Source organism: Phyllostomus discolor, chromosome 7, assembly GCF_004126475.2.
Source record: "Phyllostomus discolor isolate MPI-MPIP mPhyDis1 chromosome 7, mPhyDis1.pri.v3, whole genome shotgun sequence".
NCBI classification, from domain to species: Eukaryota; Metazoa; Chordata; class Mammalia; order Chiroptera; family Phyllostomidae; genus Phyllostomus; species Phyllostomus discolor.
In genome coordinates, this window is record NC_040909.2 from 11,483,305 (window position 1) to 11,505,183 (window position 21,879).

At 52.2% G+C, this 21,879-nt stretch overlaps 1 protein-coding gene across 1 annotated transcript in view; it reads right to left on the bottom strand.

The window, feature by feature from the left end:
* The window catches only part of ITGA9 (integrin subunit alpha 9), a 308,765-nt gene that overhangs the window by 21,428 nt on the left and 265,458 nt on the right, over positions 1–21,879 (bottom strand). Inside the window, exons 24-26 of the mRNA XM_028518757.2 lie at positions 13,059–13,184; positions 11,063–11,182; positions 7,286–7,387 (exon numbers count right to left, since the gene is read on the bottom strand). Of these exons, the coding sequence (XP_028374558.1) occupies positions 7,286–7,387; positions 11,063–11,182; positions 13,059–13,184 (348 nt within the window). The remainder of the gene's footprint in view (positions 1–7,285; positions 7,388–11,062; positions 11,183–13,058; positions 13,185–21,879) is intronic.

Consider the following 21,879-nt stretch of genomic DNA (forward strand, 5'->3'; position numbering starts at 1 on the left):
CACGCGGGGCTTCAAGGAACAAACAGCCTCCATGAGAGAGTTGTGGGTTTCCCCAGGGGAGATCCATGCTGCTGGTAGAAGAGAGAAACAAGGCTGAGTTTGGGGGTGCCTGTGTGCTGGTTTCGGGGGGGGGGGCGGAGAGCCAGTTCTAACCAGCCGAGGGGTGGAAGGCGGCAGGCCTGCGGGCTGCGGCGGGAGGGCTTAGGTGCTGGATGCCAGCTCCTAAACCCAGGAAACGAGGAGCATGGGGCTTTGCCTCAACAGTGCCTTTGAGGAGGGCAGACACCAGCCGGGGGCGATGGCGCGGCCCCGACACCGGGCATCCTGCCCGCTGCTGGGAAGCTGAATGCACCTGAAGTCGGCAGGCCGGCATCAGGAAATGACCGGGAGCCAACTTCCCGTCTGAGGCAGCTGGCGAACCTAAGCCACAGGGCTTGATTGGCTTCTGTGTTTCTGGAAGCTTCCACATGGTGACCATTGCAAATGTGCCTCATGTCACAGCTGGGAATGCTCACGTCTCCACAAGGGCCGAGGACTTGACCACGACGGGGCACCCGTGGCCCAAGCCGGCCTGAGGGCTTTGGGTGCTGGGGAGGGCCGCTCAGGCAGCACCACCCACCACCCGGCCTGGGGCGCTCCAGCCGGCAGAGGCCAGTGACAACAGCAGGCTGCTCTCTGCAGTCCACAGTGCCCACGCCTCACAGAGGGAAGGACTTTCCATAAAATGAAAAGTAGAAAGAGAAGAGCATCTGCGACAATGAAAGGACATTTCCACCTGCTTCTTATTATACCTATTAGCCTGTGGGGGTGTGGGGGAGGGGCATGGGGGCCAGGAGAAACGTTTGCAGCCGAACCATGTCATCAACTGCTCTCAGAACATGGCCTCCAGAAAGCACCATCAGCTCGGGGGAGCAGGGAGGCGTCCAGAGACGACATCGATGAACAGAACATAAACTGTGCGTTTGGCAAGATCAGCGCTGTGAGCCGGAGCTGTGATAAACAGAGACGTCAACCATGCCCATGCCCGCCGGGCACCGGCTCCCAGAAATCCCCTGCTCTGTTGGACTCTGCACAGCAATAGACTGGGCTGGTGCTGATTCCTTTGTGGTTAATAATGGGTCACGTTTGTTGAGCACTTGCTATGTGCCAGACCCTGTGCCAAGAAAGAGGTTTTATGTCCATTCCTCCTGAGAGTCCTCAGAACCTCTCTTCGAAGGGAGGAGGAGAATGCAGCTCATGTACCTCGAGCTATCCATCCAGGGCTCTCCCCTTGATGAGTAGGTTGCATGTGCTTAGGGACCTGGCCGCAAAGGGAAAGGTTCCAGAACCAACAGACATCTAAGTCTGAACACCATGTGCTTCTGAAGCTAGCACGGCCAAGGGTCACTCCTGTGACAGAGGACCAGCTGTCTACCACCCAGGACTGTGACTCCTACCTCCTGCTCCGAATGGTGCTCCCCCTGCATGTGGGCGCGGGGCGATGGGACAGCACAGGTCGGAGGGAGGGAGGATTAGGGAAGACTCGGGCCTCGCCAGTGGGTAGACCTGGCGGCCAGTCCTGGCTCTTCCACTGGCGAGCTACGGCACCTCAGGCTGAGAGTCTCCTCGCCTCCCAGAGCCTCAGTTTCCCCAAGAGAAAATGGGAGTAATGATGCCGGGTACAAGGGCGATGTGGGAGGGATAGGAGATCATCACGTCAAACGGCCCATCTTGTCCTGGCCATCTCTTCCCGCAGGGAGAGCCACCAGTAACGGCACAGAGGGTGCACCAGGCAAGGGGCTTCGCACCAAGATGTGATTTGGTACCTCCTAGCCCTTCAGGACAGATGTTCCCTACATGTGCCTACTACAGACTGCCGCATCTTCACTCACATACATCTACCTGTCCACTTCTATCTTCTCTGCCACCAGCATCCCTTGCCAGGTGACAGTCACAACCTTCTTATTAGCTTCCTTATCTCTACCTTTCACTCCTACAATCCACTGTCCGCACAGGAGCCCGTGATATTTAAAGACTATACATTGAAACATGCCACTCCCTGCTCAAACCAGAAGCATTCAGTGGCTTCCCTGTGTAACTGCCCCCTTGGGTACAGGGCCTGGGCCCTGCCTATGTCTTCCATTGTGGGTGTCTTCACTGCCCCCCAGGTTCCGGCCACCCTGGTCTGTCGGCCTTGAATAGGGCAAGCTTTTTGTGTCGTCTTACTGCTCTCCCCCCACCGCCACTGGGGCACTTCCCCTGCTGGGCGAACCCCTTCCCTCTCCTTCTCTAGGTCTCAGTTTCCTTGGGGAAACATTCCTTGACCCCCATCCAAAGCAGGTAACTCCCATAACACTAGCCTCGATTTAAAATAAGACCCTTGCAGCCCTGGCCGGAGGGTTCAGTTGGTTAGAGCATCATCCCCATATGGCAAAGTCATAGATTTGATTGCCAGTCAGGGCATATACAATAATCAATGAATGAATGCATAAATAAGTGGAACAACACAGCAATGTTTTTTCTTTCTTTTTCTCTCAGTCAATGAAAAAATAAAATAAAACCTTTGCATGCTTCCTTCTTTACTGTCTGTCGTCCCCTCAGTCAGCTCTGGGAGGGCAGGGACCATGTCCGTGTTGTTCCCTGTTGCGTCCCCAGTGCCTAGTACAGTGCCTGGCCCTTAGCAAGCCCTCAATAGTCATTGAATGAATAAGCAAATGGTGACCCTTAGGAAATACGATGCAGGCACTGTGGTGAACGGTGCTGGGCTTTTTCTCAGTTCCTCATGGTTACAGTTTAATTCTCACATGTGGCGGTGGTGGGAGAGGAAGGAGGACCACCACAGGAAGATCACCTTTTGATGATGGTACCGGATGGGGGTGGCGACCCTCCCGTGACCCTCTCCTTCATCCTACATTTCAGTGCAACTTGGGGCTCAAGGGGGAAATCATTCTTCCTCTGTGGAATGTAGTTTTAACTGCAATCAGCCATATACAAGGTAAACGACACGTCACAATCTACCTGGTGATGGTGAAAATGGTAAGGTCTGCGTCAAGAAGCACTAGGACAAAGGGACTGTGGGGGCATCACTGGGAGTCATCTTTGCTCACGGCGTTAGCTGGTGTCCCTCTGGCTGGGGTCCCCTGGCTTGCGTCTTTGGTGGGGGGCCGTGGTAGGGGACAGAAGGAGAGGGAAGCCTCCAGGAAACAGACAGCAGCTTTCCCACGAGGAAACCGAGGCTCACGGAGCTGACCTGATGCCCAGAGTCCAGCATCCGGACCAGAGGGGGATGCACTTGAACCCACAGTGCCCCCTATGCACAGAGGGAAGGTCAACCCAGAAGTGCTGACTTCCCAAAAGGGCCAAGCCTGGGAACCGAACCTAACTGGTTTCAGGGGAGACACGGCTGGGACTTGCAGGTGAGTCGGAAGTGAAAGCGTGGCTGCGGTCACGAGGCTTCCTTCTGGGGGCTGAGGCGGACCGAGAAGGGGAGGCCCCAGCCGGGCGACCGAGAGCCAGGTCCCATCTCAAGGAGCCGGCTGCGCTCCAAGGGCACCCGGGCAGTTCCAACAGAGATCCTTTAAAACGAGTGATTAGTTCTATCCCACGCTGGGGGCTTTGCATTGGTGCACGCCCCTCTATCCCCCAAGGCTCCGTGCCTTCCCGTGGGGCTGACTGGCTGCAGGGGAGTCACCACGGGAGAGGGAGGTTCCCACGCACCACGGCCGAAGGGCTCCAAACATTCACCCCGTGGAATCAGCAGGGAAGCGGCGCTCGTTCCCGCACGTCAGTTCTCACAACAAAGCAAAGCAGGAAGCACCGATGCTCCCCAACCAGAAAGCCAGTACTAATCGGTGGTTTAAACGGTTGGACGAGGACCCCAGCCCACACGGGAGCTCTGAGGAGAGCCGGAGGTGGGCTGGCCAAACACCGACCTTGAGTATTAGAGAAGCCCGTGGGAAGGACAATTGTCACTCTTTAGCAGCCTAGTCCTGAACCCGCTTCCAGTGCTGGGGAATCCTCTGTGTGAGTCTTAGGGTGAGGGTAAGGCTATGCTACAGAAGCCAAAAATGCCAGAGAGCTGCTCTCCCTGGCTTCCTGGTGCCCCAGTGCCAGGGACCTAACCTCAGGCCGGGAGAGGCTCCGGCCCTATTCCAGAGCGAGCAGCTCAGAGCATCCAGGGACGCCTGCCTCCAGGGCACCACCCCAGGCTCCTCCAGGCCGCACAGAGCCTGTGGCCCAGGTGCTCAGATTTCTTCACACCTATTGTACCCCAGCTCGGATTCTCTAGTGTCTGGGCAATCCTGCGACCTGCCAGATCCCCTTTTCACCCACCTGGTCCTGCCAAAAGAAGACAGAGCCAGTCCCCAGAAGGGACAAAGTCTCGCCCCTGCTTGCACCCAAGACCTCAGCCTGGTGCACACACTGCACGTGGCAATGGCTTACTCCTTTGCCTTCAGGTTTCTGTGTTTCTCACGCATTCTGCTATTTCAAAATATCAAGAAAATGCATTTGCTCTGGACTTCCTACAAGCTTCTCCTGCAGCCCGAGAAGCAAGTGTGGGGTGGCAGCTCGCGGTGGCAGAGCTGATTCCGAGGATTCTTGGTTTGCCCTGGGGAAGGTTCTAACCTCAGCCGCTGGCAACCCTCCCTGCAAAGGAACAAGGCTGGAATTCTCAGGTGTGGATCTGTCCCAAGCCAAGCAAGGCTGGCGTGGCTGGTCTTGGACCCAAGCTCACACCCTACCTGGGAAGCACCCCAAGATCTATTTATGAATAAACAGGGCGAATGCCTTCGAGACCTATTTCTAGGCATTCACCGAATTGCTCGGCAGAGCACTGCTCATTCCACGGCCTCACAGGGAAAGACACAAGGAGCCACAGGGAAATTATCTGATTTCCCTCTCGGTGAGGTTGACCGCCATGTAGACTCGACGTGGTTAGGAGTCTGTTTTCCTCTTCTCGCCCCCACACTGCCCCACACCAGCCGCGAGTACACTTCCCGCTCGTTCCAAGGCCGTAAAAATGTGGCACCTCCTCTAAAATCCCGTGCCATCTCTCCTGATTTAAATTCAGTGGCTGCCCTCTACGGAAGTTTCCCCTTGGAGGCACAACCCACGAAGAGCCAGGCGTTCGGAAGACTCACACGGGAGGGAATGTGTTTGTTCTAAAAAGGCAAATCTTCCTTCTCAGAAAAGACTTTTTTTTTCCCTGCCAGAAAACTTGGGAACAGATTGCAGAACTTCATCGGAGCTCATGGATTAAAAAGGGCAAAGTCAGGGGGAGGAGGGGGCAGGGGGCGCTGTGGGGTGATGATGGGTGTTACTTTTTTCTTGTGAGTACTGACAAAAAAAAAAATCAGTGGAAACGAGAGCTTCTTCCAAAGAACTCTTGATAGTGAAAATATTACCACAGTGCTCCGAATGGAACCGTAATTAATGGAAGTGGCGTTTAGGGGGCGGGCAGATGACTCAGAACCCAACAATGGGACGTGCAGTGATGCCTTCCTGGATCCCACGCACAGCTCAGTGTCTTAATCAAAGACAACATTCTCCATGATAGATTTTTTAAAAATCTACACAAGGGGGCCCTGGCTGGTGTGGCTCAGTGAACTGAGTGCTGGTCTGCGAACCAAAGGGTTGCTGGTTCAATTCCAAGTCAGGGCACATGCCTGGGTTGCAGGCCAGGTCCCCAGTAGGGGGCGCACGAGAGGCAACCACACATTGATGTGTCTCTCCCTCTCTTTCTCCCTCCCTTCCCCTCTGTCTGAAAATTAATAAATAAACAACTCTTAAGAAAACAAATCTACACAAGGGATTCCACCTGTAGGAAACTCGTTAATTACTTCCATTAGGTCCTGATTGGGAACGCTGTGGTCCACGGGAACACACCAGGCCTCTCGTGCTGGGCGTGTGTTTCTCTAGAACTTTCCAACTGGAGCTATGATGACGAGCAGTGAATCACCATCCCTCCTTCACTTCCCAGGTGAAGGTCGGAATTGGCAGTGAAAGGGCCATGAAAGGCCAAAGCCAACTTGAACCATCTGACCTGCCAGGAAAACTGGCCACGGGTAACGGAGGACTCCAGCATCTTTCCGCTTCATCCCTGGAGTTTCTGTGAGTAAAGTGACTGCAGGGGCAATTTCTCAGCGTGACCGGAGGAGGACAACTGCACACCTGACCGTCCGTCCCGCATGAGTCTGGACGGGCCCGGTCCCACTGCGCCTCTGACGCCCTCACCCTCTCACGGGCTCACACGGTATTCATCCCGCCCCAGCTGATGGCCTCGTCTCCTGCTCACCAGCAACTGGAGCGGGACGGAGGTCTCCCTGGGGTCCCCAGAGACTCTTTTTTTCTACATGAACCTTCTCAACCAGGGTCTTGCAAGAGTGGGCTTGGGTCCAAGCCCATCCTAACATTTAGACACGTGGGGCCTCCATGGCCACCAGAAAATACATGAACAATCTCTTTTTGTAAGTCTGTAATCTTCATGAGCATAACCCTTCTGCGAATATGTTATAGCAACACTGACTCCCTTCCAAGAGAAGGTGACGTCTCCCTTGAGACGAGGCAAACTCCAGGGAAGGAGATGCAAAAAGGCAGCCCCCTCTACAGCTCATTGGAAAACTGGTCACAGGCTGCTGTCTTCCCTTTCCATTTGCCTGGGACTTGAGTGTGTGTGTATGCCTGAGGGGAGGGGGCAGTCAAAGGATGACCCCCCCCCCCCAACCCACTAAAAGCCAGTACAATTCCAAGGCCGCCCTTTTCCTCCAGCCTCGCCGCAACCAAGTCTCCCGGTCGCCGCCACTTCCCATGTCTCTGAGGTCTGCGTGCCAACTGGGTTCGAGTCCGTGGAAAACCAGGCAGCAGGGAGAGAATGAAAGAGGTTGTAGGACTTGGCCATTTGGACGTGACCTCTCTAATTTATCCAAACGGCTTGTTTTTACCCAGTGTTTATCCATGGAGCAATTCCATTGGAAAGGCAGATGAGGTTTCAGGGAAAGGTCTGGGGAAGATAAAAATAGCCTTGGCTCCAGGGGGGAAATCCAAGCCCTGTCAAGGGTCCTTCCAGACTGTTTTCCTCCGGCTGGCTGTAGCAGGGAGCTTTCACATGGCGATGGCATCCTGGAGGACGATGCTATCGCAACACGAGCAGACCACAGAAGCTCCCCGGGGGGCCTGGGAGCCAAGGCGGGCCTCCCACAAAGCTGGCGTCATGCCTCAGAAACCATCTTTACCCCCGAATTCCGGCACCGAGTCCCCCAGATTCCCCCCCTCCGAGACAGGCCGTCCCGGGGGTTGGCTGACTCACCATCATCTCCTCCAGGTTCCCACTGGCTATCTCCACCACCCTGAGGGCAGGGTCCGCCTTCACCTTGGCGCGGGTCATGAACTGGATGACAGATGAGCTGTCCTGTGGAGGAAGCGACATAGCTCACCGTAAGATCTTTCAGTGGCAGTGGCTGGGGACCAGGCTGAATGGAAATCCCAAGATCCCACGTGGACCAGACAAAGATCATATCACCGAGGGAGCTACCTCCGCATCTCAGGCACCCACCGCAACAGGGAGCCCCAGTCTCTCTCTCTCTCGAGAATTGTCCCCTGTCACGGCGGCGGGTGCCGAGAAACTATGGAGCGTGCTAATCACCAACACATGCGAGCGTGTGTGCTGTGGTTTCCGAGTGGAGAGAGCCAGATATTGCGATCCTGATGCTGACACAGTCACAAAGGGGTAGAGAATAAATAAAGCTGTTTAATTGTGTAAAGCAAATCCAGGCCTGGCATTCCATAGAAGGCATTTGATTGACACCCTCAAATGTCTCCCTACCCTGACCGCAGCCCTCAAACCCTTCCCACGAGTTACTTTTAACTCTTTCCTGGCTCTTACACGAAGGCGTTTTGGGTTCAAGGCCATTTCACATGGAAAGAGGGCACCTGATGGAGACCTGGGAAAGCAGGAAGCATCTGGCTTGTACATTTGGTGCCGGGCACCTCCAAGACTCGGGAAGAGCCCACCGGCCAGGCGCAGTCAGAAGCCTTGGTGTGGGCTCACACAGCCAGAGCCACCGATCCAGAAAATGAGAAAATGGCTCCAAGGCCGGGTGGAGAAGGAATGTGGAAAAAGGCAGGGGCTGGCAAAACATGGCTTAGGAAAGGGCCAGAGCCTCGGGCCAGTGGTGCGGATGAACCACAGAGCAGAGAAGCAGCCTGGCTTGGGTCGTGGAAACAGAGGACAGACGGCCGGAGCAGTCAGCATCCTGCCTGTGGGGGCGGGGAGCTGGGGCCCTGCCATCCGGGCGTCTTGGAGTGCAACGCACCCACCCACACCTGCCCGGCTTGCCCGCATGCAAGGAGGCGCACAGCAGACGCCAGCTCCGGGCCACTTTGGTTAAACCCGCCAGCAACAACAGAGAGTGGAGAACTCTCTTTATAGGAAACAGTTCCGAGGAGCCCTCTGTTCGTCGCTGACAGAGAAATCAGCAAGACCTTCCTGGGAGGATGCACAGGATGTCGCTTTGTGTACCTCACCTGGGCGTGATGCGCCGATTATTTGCTCTTTTTAGAACAGTAATTGCCCTGACCGGTGTGGCTCAGTGGACTGGGCACCTGTCCTGGGAACTGAGAGGTCGCTGGTTGGAGTCCCAGTCAGGGCACGTGCCTGGGTTGCAGGCCAGGTTCCCAGTGGGGGAGTGTGAGAGGCAACCGATCAACGTGTCTCTTGCACGTGGTGTTTCTCTCCCTCTCTTTCTCCCTCCCTTCCCCTCTCTCTAAAAATAAATAAAATCTTAAAAAAAAAGGACAGTGACAAAACATCTTTTAAATGCTCTGGAAGCTTGTCTCTCCAAGGTACTGCTTCAGTTAACTCCCATGAAGCAGTGAATAACTGTGCATGCAAACAACCTTTTACCAGCTTTAACAGTTTTACAAATGTGTGGTTTTACGCGTCAGGACATACTGTGTTTGCAATCTAGGATGATAACAATTATCATCATCCCAGGTGTTAATCACGGCAATAACAATCACCATAATAATGATGCTACTTGTCAAAGTTCAAGGCCGAGCAGACGAGGAACCTGCCACGGCGCACAGGCCTTGGTGGTGGCAGAAGAACACTTTCAAAGAAATCTAAATCCTCTGATAATTAAAAAAAAAAATCAGATCCTACATTTCAAATGAAAACTTGTTAAGGTCAAAACAATAAGACCGCAAATTCCCTTGTCTGGGGCCGGACCCTGAGGTCAGAGGAAAATAAACACGCCGGCGGCCCCATCAAACCACGCGGCTGGCGCCGGTCCACATCCTCCGGGAGGCGGCAGGGCTCTCAGAGTCGCCTCCTGCTCTGCCCCCCCAGGGGAGGTCGGGGCTGGCTTCAGGGGACCGACGCTGGGCATTTCAAGCTCCGGGGGCAGCTCGGGCCCCACCTGGCCTCCCGGTTGGCCTGAAATTTCTGCTGGTTTCTGCTGAAAAGGCACTTTTGGGGAGAAGGACCCTCCAACACCCACATAAGACACCCCATGGCTCTCTGCTCTCTTGGGTGCCGACTGGACTGGATGGCCAGCAGGGACAGCAGTGAGTGGGATGTGGTGTGGTCATGGGGCTGTGCCCCAGGAAGGCGTGAGGCTTTGAGAGTGAATCAAGCAGCCGTCTGGGGTGAAGGGTGAAGGGGAAATGAGAGGGGTTCCCCGCCATCAGCACCAACACCAAGGCTCGGTCGACAGCGGGGAATCAATCTGTCACCAGGGCCACTTGTCAAGAGCACAGGCAGGCTGAGTGAGCCTGCACAGTCACAGTCCCTCAGTGATGCAGGGACCCCCGCCAGGAGGGCGCTCGCTGTGACGCGGGGCCTCCAGCTCCCTTCTGGACCTGTAGGGTGGTCAGGGGTGCTCCAACTCACGCCCAGTCCTGTCACGACACTGTCCTTTTTCAAGGGACGGGGACGAGAGGGAAGCTCTGCTGCGTGAGCCCACTGTGCCCCAAACCCGTTCCCCTCCCAAGGGATCCAGAGAACGCAGGACTGAGCACGGCCCTCCGTGGAAAGTGGGGAAATGCCCATCTTCCCCGGTGCCCGGGACTTCTCAGGCCAGCACACGGCTGCCGCACTGGAATCTGGATACGACACTGGAGCGACTTCGCTGAGGATATTCACTCACACGCTGACAGGCTTACACGGGCCCAAAGGAAAACAAACAGAATGTCTGTGGCTAACATGCATATTTAGCTTTATCTTCACATGGGGTTATTTTGGAAGCATCTCACTGGGGGTGGCCTTTCCTACTTGGCAGCTCTTCCGTAGAAATAAATCACAGTGAATCTGTATGATTTTTTTAAGGGCCACCGAGTCACTAACTGAGGTTTTTTTTTTTTTTGATGACCCACTTTGGATAAACTCACAATAGCACAGTGACCTGAGGTTCAAAAGTTGGGCTTCTCTGAAACCAGGGGCCACCTAAACAAGGGGTCGCCAACTACGAGCCACAGGTTCCAGTCCGGCCCTTGGCCTGTTTTTGTAGTAAAAGTCCCATTGGAACACAGCCATGCCTGTGTGTCAGGGCCTGGCCCGTGGCCGCCTCACGACACAATGGCAGAGTGGAGCAGAGGCCAGACACGTCTGCGATGTTCACACTGCTTGTTCGGACAGAAAAGGGTTGCCAACCCCTCGTCTAAAACGTGGTCCCTGGACCAGCAGTACTGGCATCGCCTGGGGGCTTGTCAGCAATGCAGCATCTCAGACTCTGCCCCCAGGAACCTGCGTCTTAACAAGGTCTCCAGGTGATGCTGACGCAAGAAAACTGTGCAAACCAAACAGCTGGTGAACATGGAGGGGCTGACTCGGCAGGTTTGGGCAGAGTCCAAGTCTCGGTGGTTCTAACGAGCTCCCGGGTGAGGCTGCTGTTGCTGATCACACTCAGATCACACCCTGCACCACACTCGGAACTGTGAGGGTCTTGCATTTTTGCCTGGCCTCCCCCAGGGGAATCCCCAGCGGCGCTGGCCAAGAACGTTTTAAAAGGGGGCAGGCAGCGTTTCATGCGAAACCAAGTCAAATGCTTTGAAACGCACCTCCAGGGCGCAGGTGCTCGGGACTTACCTTCTTCAATATTTCTGTGTTCAGCAGCATGTAAATGTCGATGGTACGACTTTCTTCTTTAGCGAGTGCACTCAGGTTACAGTGCATTGTTAGGCAAGAGATTCCTGGTTTTTCACAGTCCTGGGAAGGAAAATCAGAGCACTGACAAGCGGTTTTAAGAACAAAGACAGATGCACAGCCATTTATGGAGCTAAAGGCTCCATGGGCTTCTATTCTGGAGACTTAAGACAACGGCAGGCCTAGGAACTGCACGGAAAGATGCGATCACTCCTTCTCACCACCAGAGGGCAGTGGAGGGATTTCCCGCCCAGTGGGCCCCGGAACATGCCTTCAAGTCAAGCAACTGGATTTTGCAAGGAGAAATAATTATTTTTAAAAAGCAGCCCATTTACCTATACTGAAAGCATTTTTTCTTGTGAGTTCTGAATATAAAGTGTCTTTCTTACACTGTGTAATTTCTGCCCGTGTGGTGGCAAAATACACTTTCATGCCCACTTTGCCGGTAGGGCGGATTGGAGGACTAAGGAGTCCCAAGACTCAAGAAAACACAGAAGAAAGACACATGTTGGGTGGAGAAAATACGTGTGCATTTCAAATTTATGTTACACAAGAGGAGTTCCCTTTTGTATTGTGGGACCCAACATGTACACGCACACCCTCACGATGCTTCACACGTCGGGTACAGGCTGTGGCCGATACAGAGTTGTATCTGTCAGACAACCAGATGTCGCCACGCCTCCCAGTTCTGAGGGCTCTCGACAATGGTTGTAGCATCAGCACTATGTAGGTAAGAAAAAAACACACCTAACAGTCCACGTGGCAAACAGCCCTATGTTTTCTAAAAAAGAGTTAGGTATGAGATGTGTCTTCAGCCGAAATAAAAAGCTAAAGAGATGGAACCAAAGATACAGGGAAAGGAGGCTTTGGAAAAACATGATTCCACCTTCAGTAACTGCACTTGAAAAAAATGGGGTAGCCCTGACCAGGTAGCTCAGCTGGTTAGAGCATCGTCCCAATACGTCAAGGTTGATGGTTCAATCCCCAGTCAGGGCACATACAAGAATCAACCAATGGGTGCATAAATGAGTGGACTAACAAACTGATGTTTCTCTCTCAAATAAATAAATAAATAAATTGGGGTACAGCCTACACAGAGAAAACAGGTGAAATCTGAAGAGTCCATCTTGATGTGTTTTTACACGTGTTCATACTCAGATGAAGACACAGAACCCGTCCAGTACCTAAGTGGGCTCTCTCACGTCCCCTCCTGTTGACATCCCTCCAGAAATAACCACTATCCCGACCTCCGTTGCCATGGATAGTTTTGCTGTTTCTGAACTTCGTATAAGTGCAATATTATAGTGTAATATGTATCCTTTTGTCTCTAGCTCTGCCACCCAAATGTTAGGTCTAGGAGATTTATTCGTGTGGTCCTGGGGAGCAGTTTTCTAGTGCTCTGTAATATTCCAGTGTATGGCTACACCGTAACTGTTTATAACAATGGATGGATGTTTGAATTGCTCCCAGCTTTTGGCTATAACGACTGTGATTCTTGTCCCTGTCTTTTGGTGGATGCAAGCACTCATTTCTCTCAGGGACATACTGGGGAGTGGAATTCCTGGGTCATAGGGTACAAATATCTTTAGTTTTAATAGATACCGCCCAGCAGGTTCCCAAAGTGGTTGTATGAGAAGCATCACTATTGATTAGACTCCCATTCCTTGGAGAGATGTTCTACTACTTTGTGCTCAGTGGGTTGCAAAGGTTTTTTCCTCTTTGCCAGGCAACAGAACTTGAAATGTCAATTTAACACTTTGACTGAAACCTCAGGCTGAAAAATAGGAGCTGACCACAGTCCTTGTAGCTTTCTAAGCCAATTGATTAAAACCAGGTTTGGGAAATCATAAACACCAAGTAGAAAACTGGCCTCTCATCTCTGACTTGCCTTCCTAGGGAGGACCACCCACGGTGACCCAACCGGAAAACAAGTTCTTACCAAGACTTTTCTTCCGGACTTGGTGAAAAAAGCAAATATAGTATGGAAGATATTTTCTTGTTCTTGAGGGATGATGCAAGGGGTCGGGTTCTTCTGGAAGGAGCAGTTTCCCTTGTCTTGGCCCACCTGAAAACGAAAGGAAAGCTGTCAGAGTGGTGCACCTGGGAATGGATCGTGAGCACGGAACCTCGCACTGTGTCGGCGGTAATGGTCAGGCCCGAGGTCGACTCTCCCGCTCGTTCCTTCTCCAGGGGGCAGTAATGGCCACAAAGCTGAAAGGCAGAAGTAGGAGCATCAACATGGCCAAACAACAGAAAATGTGGACCCTCGGTCCCTAAGTAATTGAGAGGAGATGGCATGTGACACTCGAATGAGATGTGTCCAGTCCAGGACACGGTAACATTTCAGGAACAAACCCAACCTACACCTCCTGGTTTCTGAAGCACATTTACAAGCATCTCACAACCATCTGAGATAAGCCTTCATGCTCTCTCTCTCCAGGTGAGGAAAATGAGACTCAGGTTAAGTCACCTGCTGGCCATCACGGAGTCCGAAATGCGGGTTTTGAAAGCAGGTCTTCGGAGACCTAACCTTTGTGCAGGGCCCACCGTCAGAGGTTTCCCAACTGTGTCCCACGGGACCCCCAGAGTGCTGTAAAACCCCTCGTAGTCTCCCGAGAGAGAAGAGGCACCCAGTAGGCCTGCTCTAGGCCCCTGTCTCCTCTGCTCCAGCTGGAGCTCCAGTCACATATAGTGTCATTTAAAACCAGTGTTCTGTTTCTCTCTCACACACACACAAAAAAGAAAGAAAGAAAAAAGGTTGGGCAGCCATACAGGAGATGATAAGCCCAGGGAGCTCTGGGTGAGCTACCTGATTTTTTGCTTCTGACAGCGATAGCAATGGTGCTGAGCTACAGCAACATCAAAGAAGCCAAAAATAATGGTGGAGCGTTTTGCACACTGATTTCTTTAAAAACATTATTCTTAATGCCTCTGTGGGGGAACTGTTAAAAAAACAAGATCCTCTTTATATATTATCATATCACCCTGATTGAAGCTGGAGACTCAGACACGGCTTAAGGTCAAGTCTCAGAACTGATCATTAGTAATTTGTAGCTTAGGGTTATATTTATAATCCCATTTCTAACCAGAAGCATTTGCTTAAACCCTCCTATCTTTCAAGTCCTCGACTAAGAGACAGTGTATAGTTTGAATTTGTTGGGAAAAAAATTCAAATGTTCATTCCTGGTAGGTTTAGTTTAAAATTTTTACATAAAGAAACTTCTAACTTAAGCTAACAATGTTCATCTTTTAAGAATGAACTACAGAAAGCAAGAACAAACGGACAGTAACCAGAGGGGAGGTGGGAGGGAATAATGGGGGGGAAGGGGGAAGGGTTGTCAGGAGTGTATATAAAGGACACAGGGACAACGCCAAAGCGGGTAGGATCGAGGGTGGGAGGTGGGGATGGCGTGAGTGATGGGGGGGGGAAATGGAGACAATTGTACTTGAACAACAATTAAAAAAACTAAAAAGAATAATGAACTATAAAACAAGACCCCCCCAAATTTCCTAAATTAATCTCATTTTATCTTTGGTTTGAACCTATATGTCAGGATTTACTATATAGTATATGCCTGAAAATAAACAAGACATACTTTCTCAAATTGATTATTAGAAAGGAGTGTGGCCTTTATAAATCTCTCATAGTTTGACTTATTAGTCTTTAAAATATCTCATAATTCGGTCTTTTCTCAATTACTTTATTTGAACCACAAAGTCTGGGAAGACACCCCAGCCTGAGATGGTCTCAGTCCGTTGGTTTGGATGCTTTTCAAGGTCGCTAGAGAGAATTGATGGGAAGGAGGCAATTAGATTTAACACGTATCTGGTGACTATTCCCAGGGTGCAATTGTTGTGGGTTGTGACAAATATTTTAGGTCATTTCAGAAAGCAAAACATCGGTTGCTTATGTAGTGAAGATTGTTGAGTGATTCCCTATCAGACAAATAATACAATTGCTGCAGTGTTGTACAAATGGGTGTTTGTGTCTTTCAATAAAATTTCAGCATGAAATAGGGATTCAAAATGTCCTGCACTTCAAATAAATTGGACGAATTGAAGATGATGTGCTCTGGGAAACTGTTGACTAAGAAGTGGCTTAGTAATGATGTACACTGATCTCGAAAGGTGTGCATTCTTGGCATAACATCATTTCGTGAAATGCGTGAACGGGAAGAGGGATCTAAATTAATATATTACTCTTGCACCATTTTAAGCATGGCAGTCCCTCTTTATCCATGGGGGACTTGTTGCAGGATCCCCAGCAGATGCTCGAAGCTGTGGATGGTGTGAATCCTACTTGTAGTATTTTTTCCTGCACGTGCACACGTTTTCACTGAAGGGAGTACTTCACGGCTCCTCTCTGCCTTGTCTGAATCGCCAGTGTCACGAACCAGTCTTACGCTTTGGGGAGGTTGTTAAAGGAGGCTGATTTGAGCACAAGCACCACAACATCAGGACAGTCGATCTGATGACCCTGATGGCTAACAGTGACTAACAGGCAGGTGACATTCAGTGGGGACACGCTGGACGAAGGGAAGACGCATGTCCTGGGTGGGAGGGAGCTGCACGGCTTGAGATTTCATTGTGCTATTCAGAACAGTCTGCGATTTCAAGTGTACGAACTGTTTATCCCTGAAGTTTCCCAGTTAGTAGTTTCGGACCATGGTTGGCCATGGGTAACTGAGGCCGTGGAAAGTGAACAAGCACAGAGAAGGGGCGACCACTGTGTGCAACCACCTGATTAGGTTAAATATAAGTAGATATTGTTTAACTCATCGTTATAACTTTTTATCGAGGTAAAATTTACATTCACTAAAGGGCACAGCCCTTAGGAGTCAATGTGATGAATTTTTGACAAATGAAATCGCCCGCACAACCGCCACCACGATGAAGGTGCAGGACACGCCCGTCGCTCCATGAAGTTCCCGCTGGCCCCTTTCCAAAGTCAATTCCCATCTCCCCTCTCAAAGGCAGCCACAGTTTGGATTTCTATTAAGTTGGCCAAACAAGTGTGTTAAGCGTACCTCTTCGGGAAGTGGGGGGTTGGGCCATTTGGGGGTTGGTCTCTGCTCAGACACAGGTAGCGCACTGCAGGGGGAAACACTTTGCTGCTGGACCATTGGAGAATGTGGACGTGTGCTCACGTTCTTATTTCAATCACTCTGAAGCCGGTGGGTCTCCATGCTCCCACTGGTCTTTGGGAGTGGACATTTGCGGACAGGCCACTGGAAAATGGTCCTTCTGCAGCCCCGTGGCGCCCAGTCCTCTGCCAAGAGGGTCGGGCCTGGCCACCCAAACACACCTGGTCTGGGTTTGGGAAAGCAGAACCTCTGAGCCTTGCAGGATGCATCCATCCTGGTTCCAATCAGGGATGAGTGCCGAGTTCCTCCGGGTTCTGCACACTGGCACTCTGGGCTTCTAGGCCAGGACAGAAAGTGTGGGAGCAGAGCCCCCCATCGGCCAGTTGCACTGACAGGCTTTGGGGGTGAGGCCTGGTGCCGTCACCCCCACAAGACCCCAGCACAGAGGGCAGGGCAGGGTGGTGAGAAACCACCGAATCCTCACCCCGAGACGGCATGGCAGAGACCTGGCTCAGAACTTCATTTTCCTTCCTCCTGCCACCTCCCACCCCCGGGAGTCTCTAGGGTGGCCCGTGAAAAGGGTGATGACGGTGACATGATGTGATCGGTGTGACATCTGATCAGCCCCCGTGGAGTCTGGAGAAGGGGAGTGGAGACCGTTTGTGGCGAACGAAAATCTCAACCAGTCGTGCTCCCGACTGTGGTTACATGGGAATCACTTCAGTTGGGAAGGCGACGTTTTTTTTTCCGAGAAGCTCAGGGTGGTCCTCTTTTAAAGGGAGATGGAAGGCTTGGTGCTGCTCAGGTCTGACTCAGACCAGCCGATCCCATTGCAGACGCTCCCTCAGCTAAACCTGAGCCCCACGGTCGCTGGCCAGGGCCGTCAGAGGGGAGCGTTTTTCCAGGTGAGTCAGACGGGCACGGATGCGGCAGGCTCAGCAACGCCCAGCACCTGTGCAGCCCTCCCTGTGTGCCCGGCTCTGAACTCAGCCAGTCCTCGCCTCCACGCCGTGAGGGCTATTGGGGCCCCCATCTCACAGACGGAGAAAGTGAGAGGCAAGGGGGGCGGGGCAGATGACTGCCAGAGGTCCCCCAATGGCAGGTGGCAGAGCGGGATTGGAAGGCAAGCCATCTTGCTCCGGAGACCTGCCTGTCACCACTTTTCTGCCTCTCAGATGTGGAGGATGAGGATGGGGCCCGGGGCGGAAGTCACGAAGCGGTAGGGGTGGAGGGAGGAATTTCATTCTTTTTGGCAGGAAGGAATGGCTTTTGACCTTGACCTTGGTCAAAAGGAAGGAACCAGTAATCTAGAAGCCTGACAATCCAAGTCCTCCAAGTCCTCCATCGTGACCTTGTTCTGCTGCTGTGGCAGAAAAAAACATTCTTGCTCAGACAAAAGTGCCTGCCGGTTGGGAGGCTCTGCGATCACGCGTTCCCGTGGCCTCGGCCGTCCGATAAGGAACCAGAGGCCCCAGGTTCCGTGACTCGTCCGAGGTCGTGTGACACCCGTGAAAGAATCCTGTGGCACAGTCTTGATGACCCTGGGCCTCAGCCCAAGCTCTGCCTCCTAACAGCTGTGCCAATTTGAGTCTCTAGGGCCTCAGTGTCCTCACGTGTAAAACGAGGGTGGTGGCCTGTGTGGTCACCAAGGTAGGCCTCAGTTGCTAACTCCACACTTTGAGGACTATTTGCACATTTTAACTAGACCGTGGGGTTACCTAGTCTCACATTAAATAGACAGTCAATGGCTGACCTCCCCCACCCCAGGCACAACTTGGTTCTACCCACCCTCTTTGCTCAAAATCAAGGGGGAGGGATGCTTTCCTCCTGCACTGCAGCCAGCCCGAGCACCACAGCGCTCATGGCCAGCAGCTTCGCTTTTTTGGCTGGCCAGGGACTTGGTGGTCATTACCCCTGGCTCCCCTCTGCCCACTCTCTTCCCATCCATTCTCCAGCCTATGCGGGACCGAGCACTTCTCACGACATAGCTGCTTACCCCCCGCCACCCCTGGGGGCTGGCAGAGGTCCACGTCTACTGGAATGCGACTAGAAGGACTTCCCCAAACACACGGCCAAGGACAAGAGGACGCAGGACGCGGTGTCCAGGCTGAGCTTGGCGAGGGCAGCTCTTGAGGGTTTTCTGTTGGCATTTAGTTCCCTCCCCTCTTCCAGAGTCCCAAGCCCAGAGAAAACATTGCACAAGTCGGAACCAAGCGATAGCAGTGACTTGGGAAACCATTGGGAGCCCCGGGAGAACGTGGACAGTGCTGGGTGGCATGTTCCCAGCCGGCCCTGGTCGGGGGAGCCTTTACGGTGAGAAACTCCTGAGGGCCCGGGCCTGTCTATGAATGAAGTGTCCCTGCTAGGTGGCCTGGCAGGACTTCGCTGCATGAAATACTGGGCTCGAAGAATGAATCAGGGCCTGTTCCGTGGGTGTGGCCCCAAAAGGAGAATCCTTGCTTCATTGGTACTGTTATCATTTGAAGGGCCACCTAGCAGGGGTGTCCAACCTGTTGGCGTCTCTGGGCCACGCCGGAAGAAGAGTTGTCTTGGGCCAAATGTGAAATACACTGTGACATGTAATCACAAAAAAATTTCGCAACATTTTAAGTAAATTTAATATTGTGTGTTGGGCTATATTCATAGCCATCTTGGGCTGCATGCAGCCTGAGGGGCATGGGTTGGGCGCCCCTGGCAGAGGAAACGGGGCATTTCCATGTTGTAGCCTCCGGGGAGGAGCCTGCATCAGGTACTGAGTCATTTGCTGACCTCAAGTGAGATGGAGGACATGGGTCTTCCCCAGCGTCCCAGAACAGAGCAGTCCTCACACAATCTCTGTCCCTGCGCCTGAAGACAGGAGGGACCTAAAGGTCCTTCAATCAGTCTCCTGTCCCAAGCGCATCATCCTAGAAACAAATTTTCACTGTTTAAGGCCCTGTCTCCCGTCTCTATACTAAGTTCGAGTATAAATGGAATAATATTCGTTAGCGTTAGGGGCTATGCTAAGTGCCATGGCATATACTGAATCTGTAAAACACCCATGTGCAGAGGGTACAGCTCACAGTAGGGTGACCACATAATTTACTGTCCAAACTGGACATTTCTGGGAGGTGGGGGAGTCAACCAGATGGAACAGCATGGTAGAGACACACATCAGCGATGTGCCAGGCAAACTGGAACACGTGGTCTACCTGGTTTCACCCCCAATGCAGAGATGAGAAAACTGAGGCCCAGAGAGGTTCGGTAACCTGTCTCTTACCTAGGTAAGCTTTGACCCTGGGCATGAGCGTCATCTCCAAAATCCCCGCCAGGATGCTCCCCGTCCTATTGCACCTCCCTCGCACCCCAGCTGCACAGCTCTGCCCCGCACATGCCTGGACCGCCCGCTTATTGTTTCTCCCTCCACAGACCTCAGGGCAGGGCTCCTATTGTGATTGTAAATCTCGTCTACAAATTTCTCCCTCGGCCAGCAAGTCAACCCCTGTCACAATCTGCATTCCTGGCTGGGAGGCAGCACTTCGGGTGGATCTTGGGGGATAAAGGAACTTCTAGAGTCAAGAGAGAAGGGGGAAGGCGGTTCCAGGCAGAGAGGAACAGCGCATGCAAAACCACGGAGGTGCAAACAGGAGACTAGCGTCTCCAGAGCCCGGCAGTTCCACGTGGCGCAAGCATCGGGCGAACGTTGGGTTGGGGTGGCCGCAAACGAGGCGGGAGGGGTGGGCCTGGACACGGAGGGGGTAGCCACGCAGAAGGTGGTGAACGTGACTTGACTACAGGAACCCCCCGTTAGCTGGGGCATGTGCTATTACTGGTGTATCTGAAAGAAGCTAAGGCACAGGTGTCCTCTTTCTGCCAGCGCTGGCCCCACTCCTTGACGGTGCTCTGGCTGGTTGGGTCCTGGTGATGGGACAAGTCACCCACGTGTCCTGCCCTGAACGCAGTACGTAAATGAAAGAGAAATGGAACATGAAACTAGCGGGGGAACCAACTCAACCACCACAGTGCTTTCCATGCATCAGGCCCAGAGTCTTTACCAGTGTAGGTCTTGGGAGAAGCTCGCTCTAGACACTTTGAATTGACTTGCATGAAAGGGGGCATGGGTTCATGTCTGAATAACACGTGTTTCATGTTCACTGACATTTCTCTGTCAATCGCTGACTGTCTGTTCTCTGTTACATCCTTGGGCCACTTTTCCATCTCGTGTTACACCAGTCACAGCTGATGGCAACTGGGTAAACATGACCCATCCTCCGACTTGCCACCTGTCCCTCTGAATCCTCATGCCCCTTGACTCGGAAAACCCCCAGAATGCTCTGAATGCCTGCTATGCTAATTTAATTATCTGTGGCATACTCTTGGGACCAAGGTGTCAGGAGGAATAAGTTCCCTCTCTGCTGTGCGGGGCTGAGCACTGGCCACAGTGGCTTTGGGATATTAATTTTAGGATTCCAAGGTTTGAAGCCAAAGTAGGATTCACAAAAGGATTGAGAAACGATACCAACTGGTTAATTAGGCCGACCTAGGATATTCTCTATGAGAGAGAGAAGTAAGAACTACGTATTTTTCATTCAACAAAATGTAAACCGTGATAAAGTGCTGCAAAGCCTTTTATATTGTGCCTTATATTCAATCACGTAGCCGTGATTTACTATGGAATGTTTCCTCATATTGACCGAAGAGCACGGAGAGATGATGACATTTTCATCACAAATGCTAAGATAAGTATTTTCATGTCATCACCATTCATTTCAAGCCTTGACAATGACCAAGAATAACCTAGAAAGGGTGCATCCATTCATGGGCCCTAACTTTTCAATATCAACGACATGATTTAATTAAAGGCGGAGAAACAGTGATACCAGTTTGGGTAGTTCCTCCTAATAACTCGGCTCAGCTTTATGTTGCTAATGGATTCTATTCACCGGGATGACAACACACTTTGTGTGTGTGTGTGTGTGTGTGTGTGTGCATCCTCTCATTTTAAGGAAGCAGCTCTCAAAAGCATCCTTGGGGGGACCCTTCTGAAGAGTTATGGATCCTTTTACTTTATGAAAAGGGCCCCCTTGTTTATGAGTTTCAGGAAGCTCTGATTTTCTGATATTTACCTCTGTGTGCAGCTAGAGACTCAAAAGTGTTCCTACAGACGGACAGAAAGAAAAGAACACTCGCATGAACAAAATACTCCGAGGCCAGTTAATACGAGGCTCGAGGTGTGGACAGCCCTCCGGGCCTTGACCCTCCAATGCAGAGCCTCGTCCCCTTTTGAACTGAAGAGGGTGACCGAGGGTACCAGCCGACCGTACCACTAGCGTCCGTACCACCCGAGGCCGAACCTTCAGAGTCAGGGCTGGACTGGGAGGGGCAAGACGTTCGTGAATGACCTCGTGTCGCGTAATTTCCAGGAAGGGAAAGACAGTAGCTTTCAAAAGCCGGAAAAGATCAGCACTTGAGATGCCTTCTCTCTTTCCAGTTGCAAATTATCTTCTAAATTAACATAGAAAGGCTTCCCTCACCCCTTACGGCCAGCACCACTGTGAAAAGGCGTACTAGACATGGAAGGTCGGGGTGTTACTGAGACCAAAACTGGAACAGAAAATGAAGGGACCAAGCCTCAAAACCATTACATTCCCGAGCAGTGGGAGGGCACAGGGCACTGTACAGTTCTGACCTCGGTGT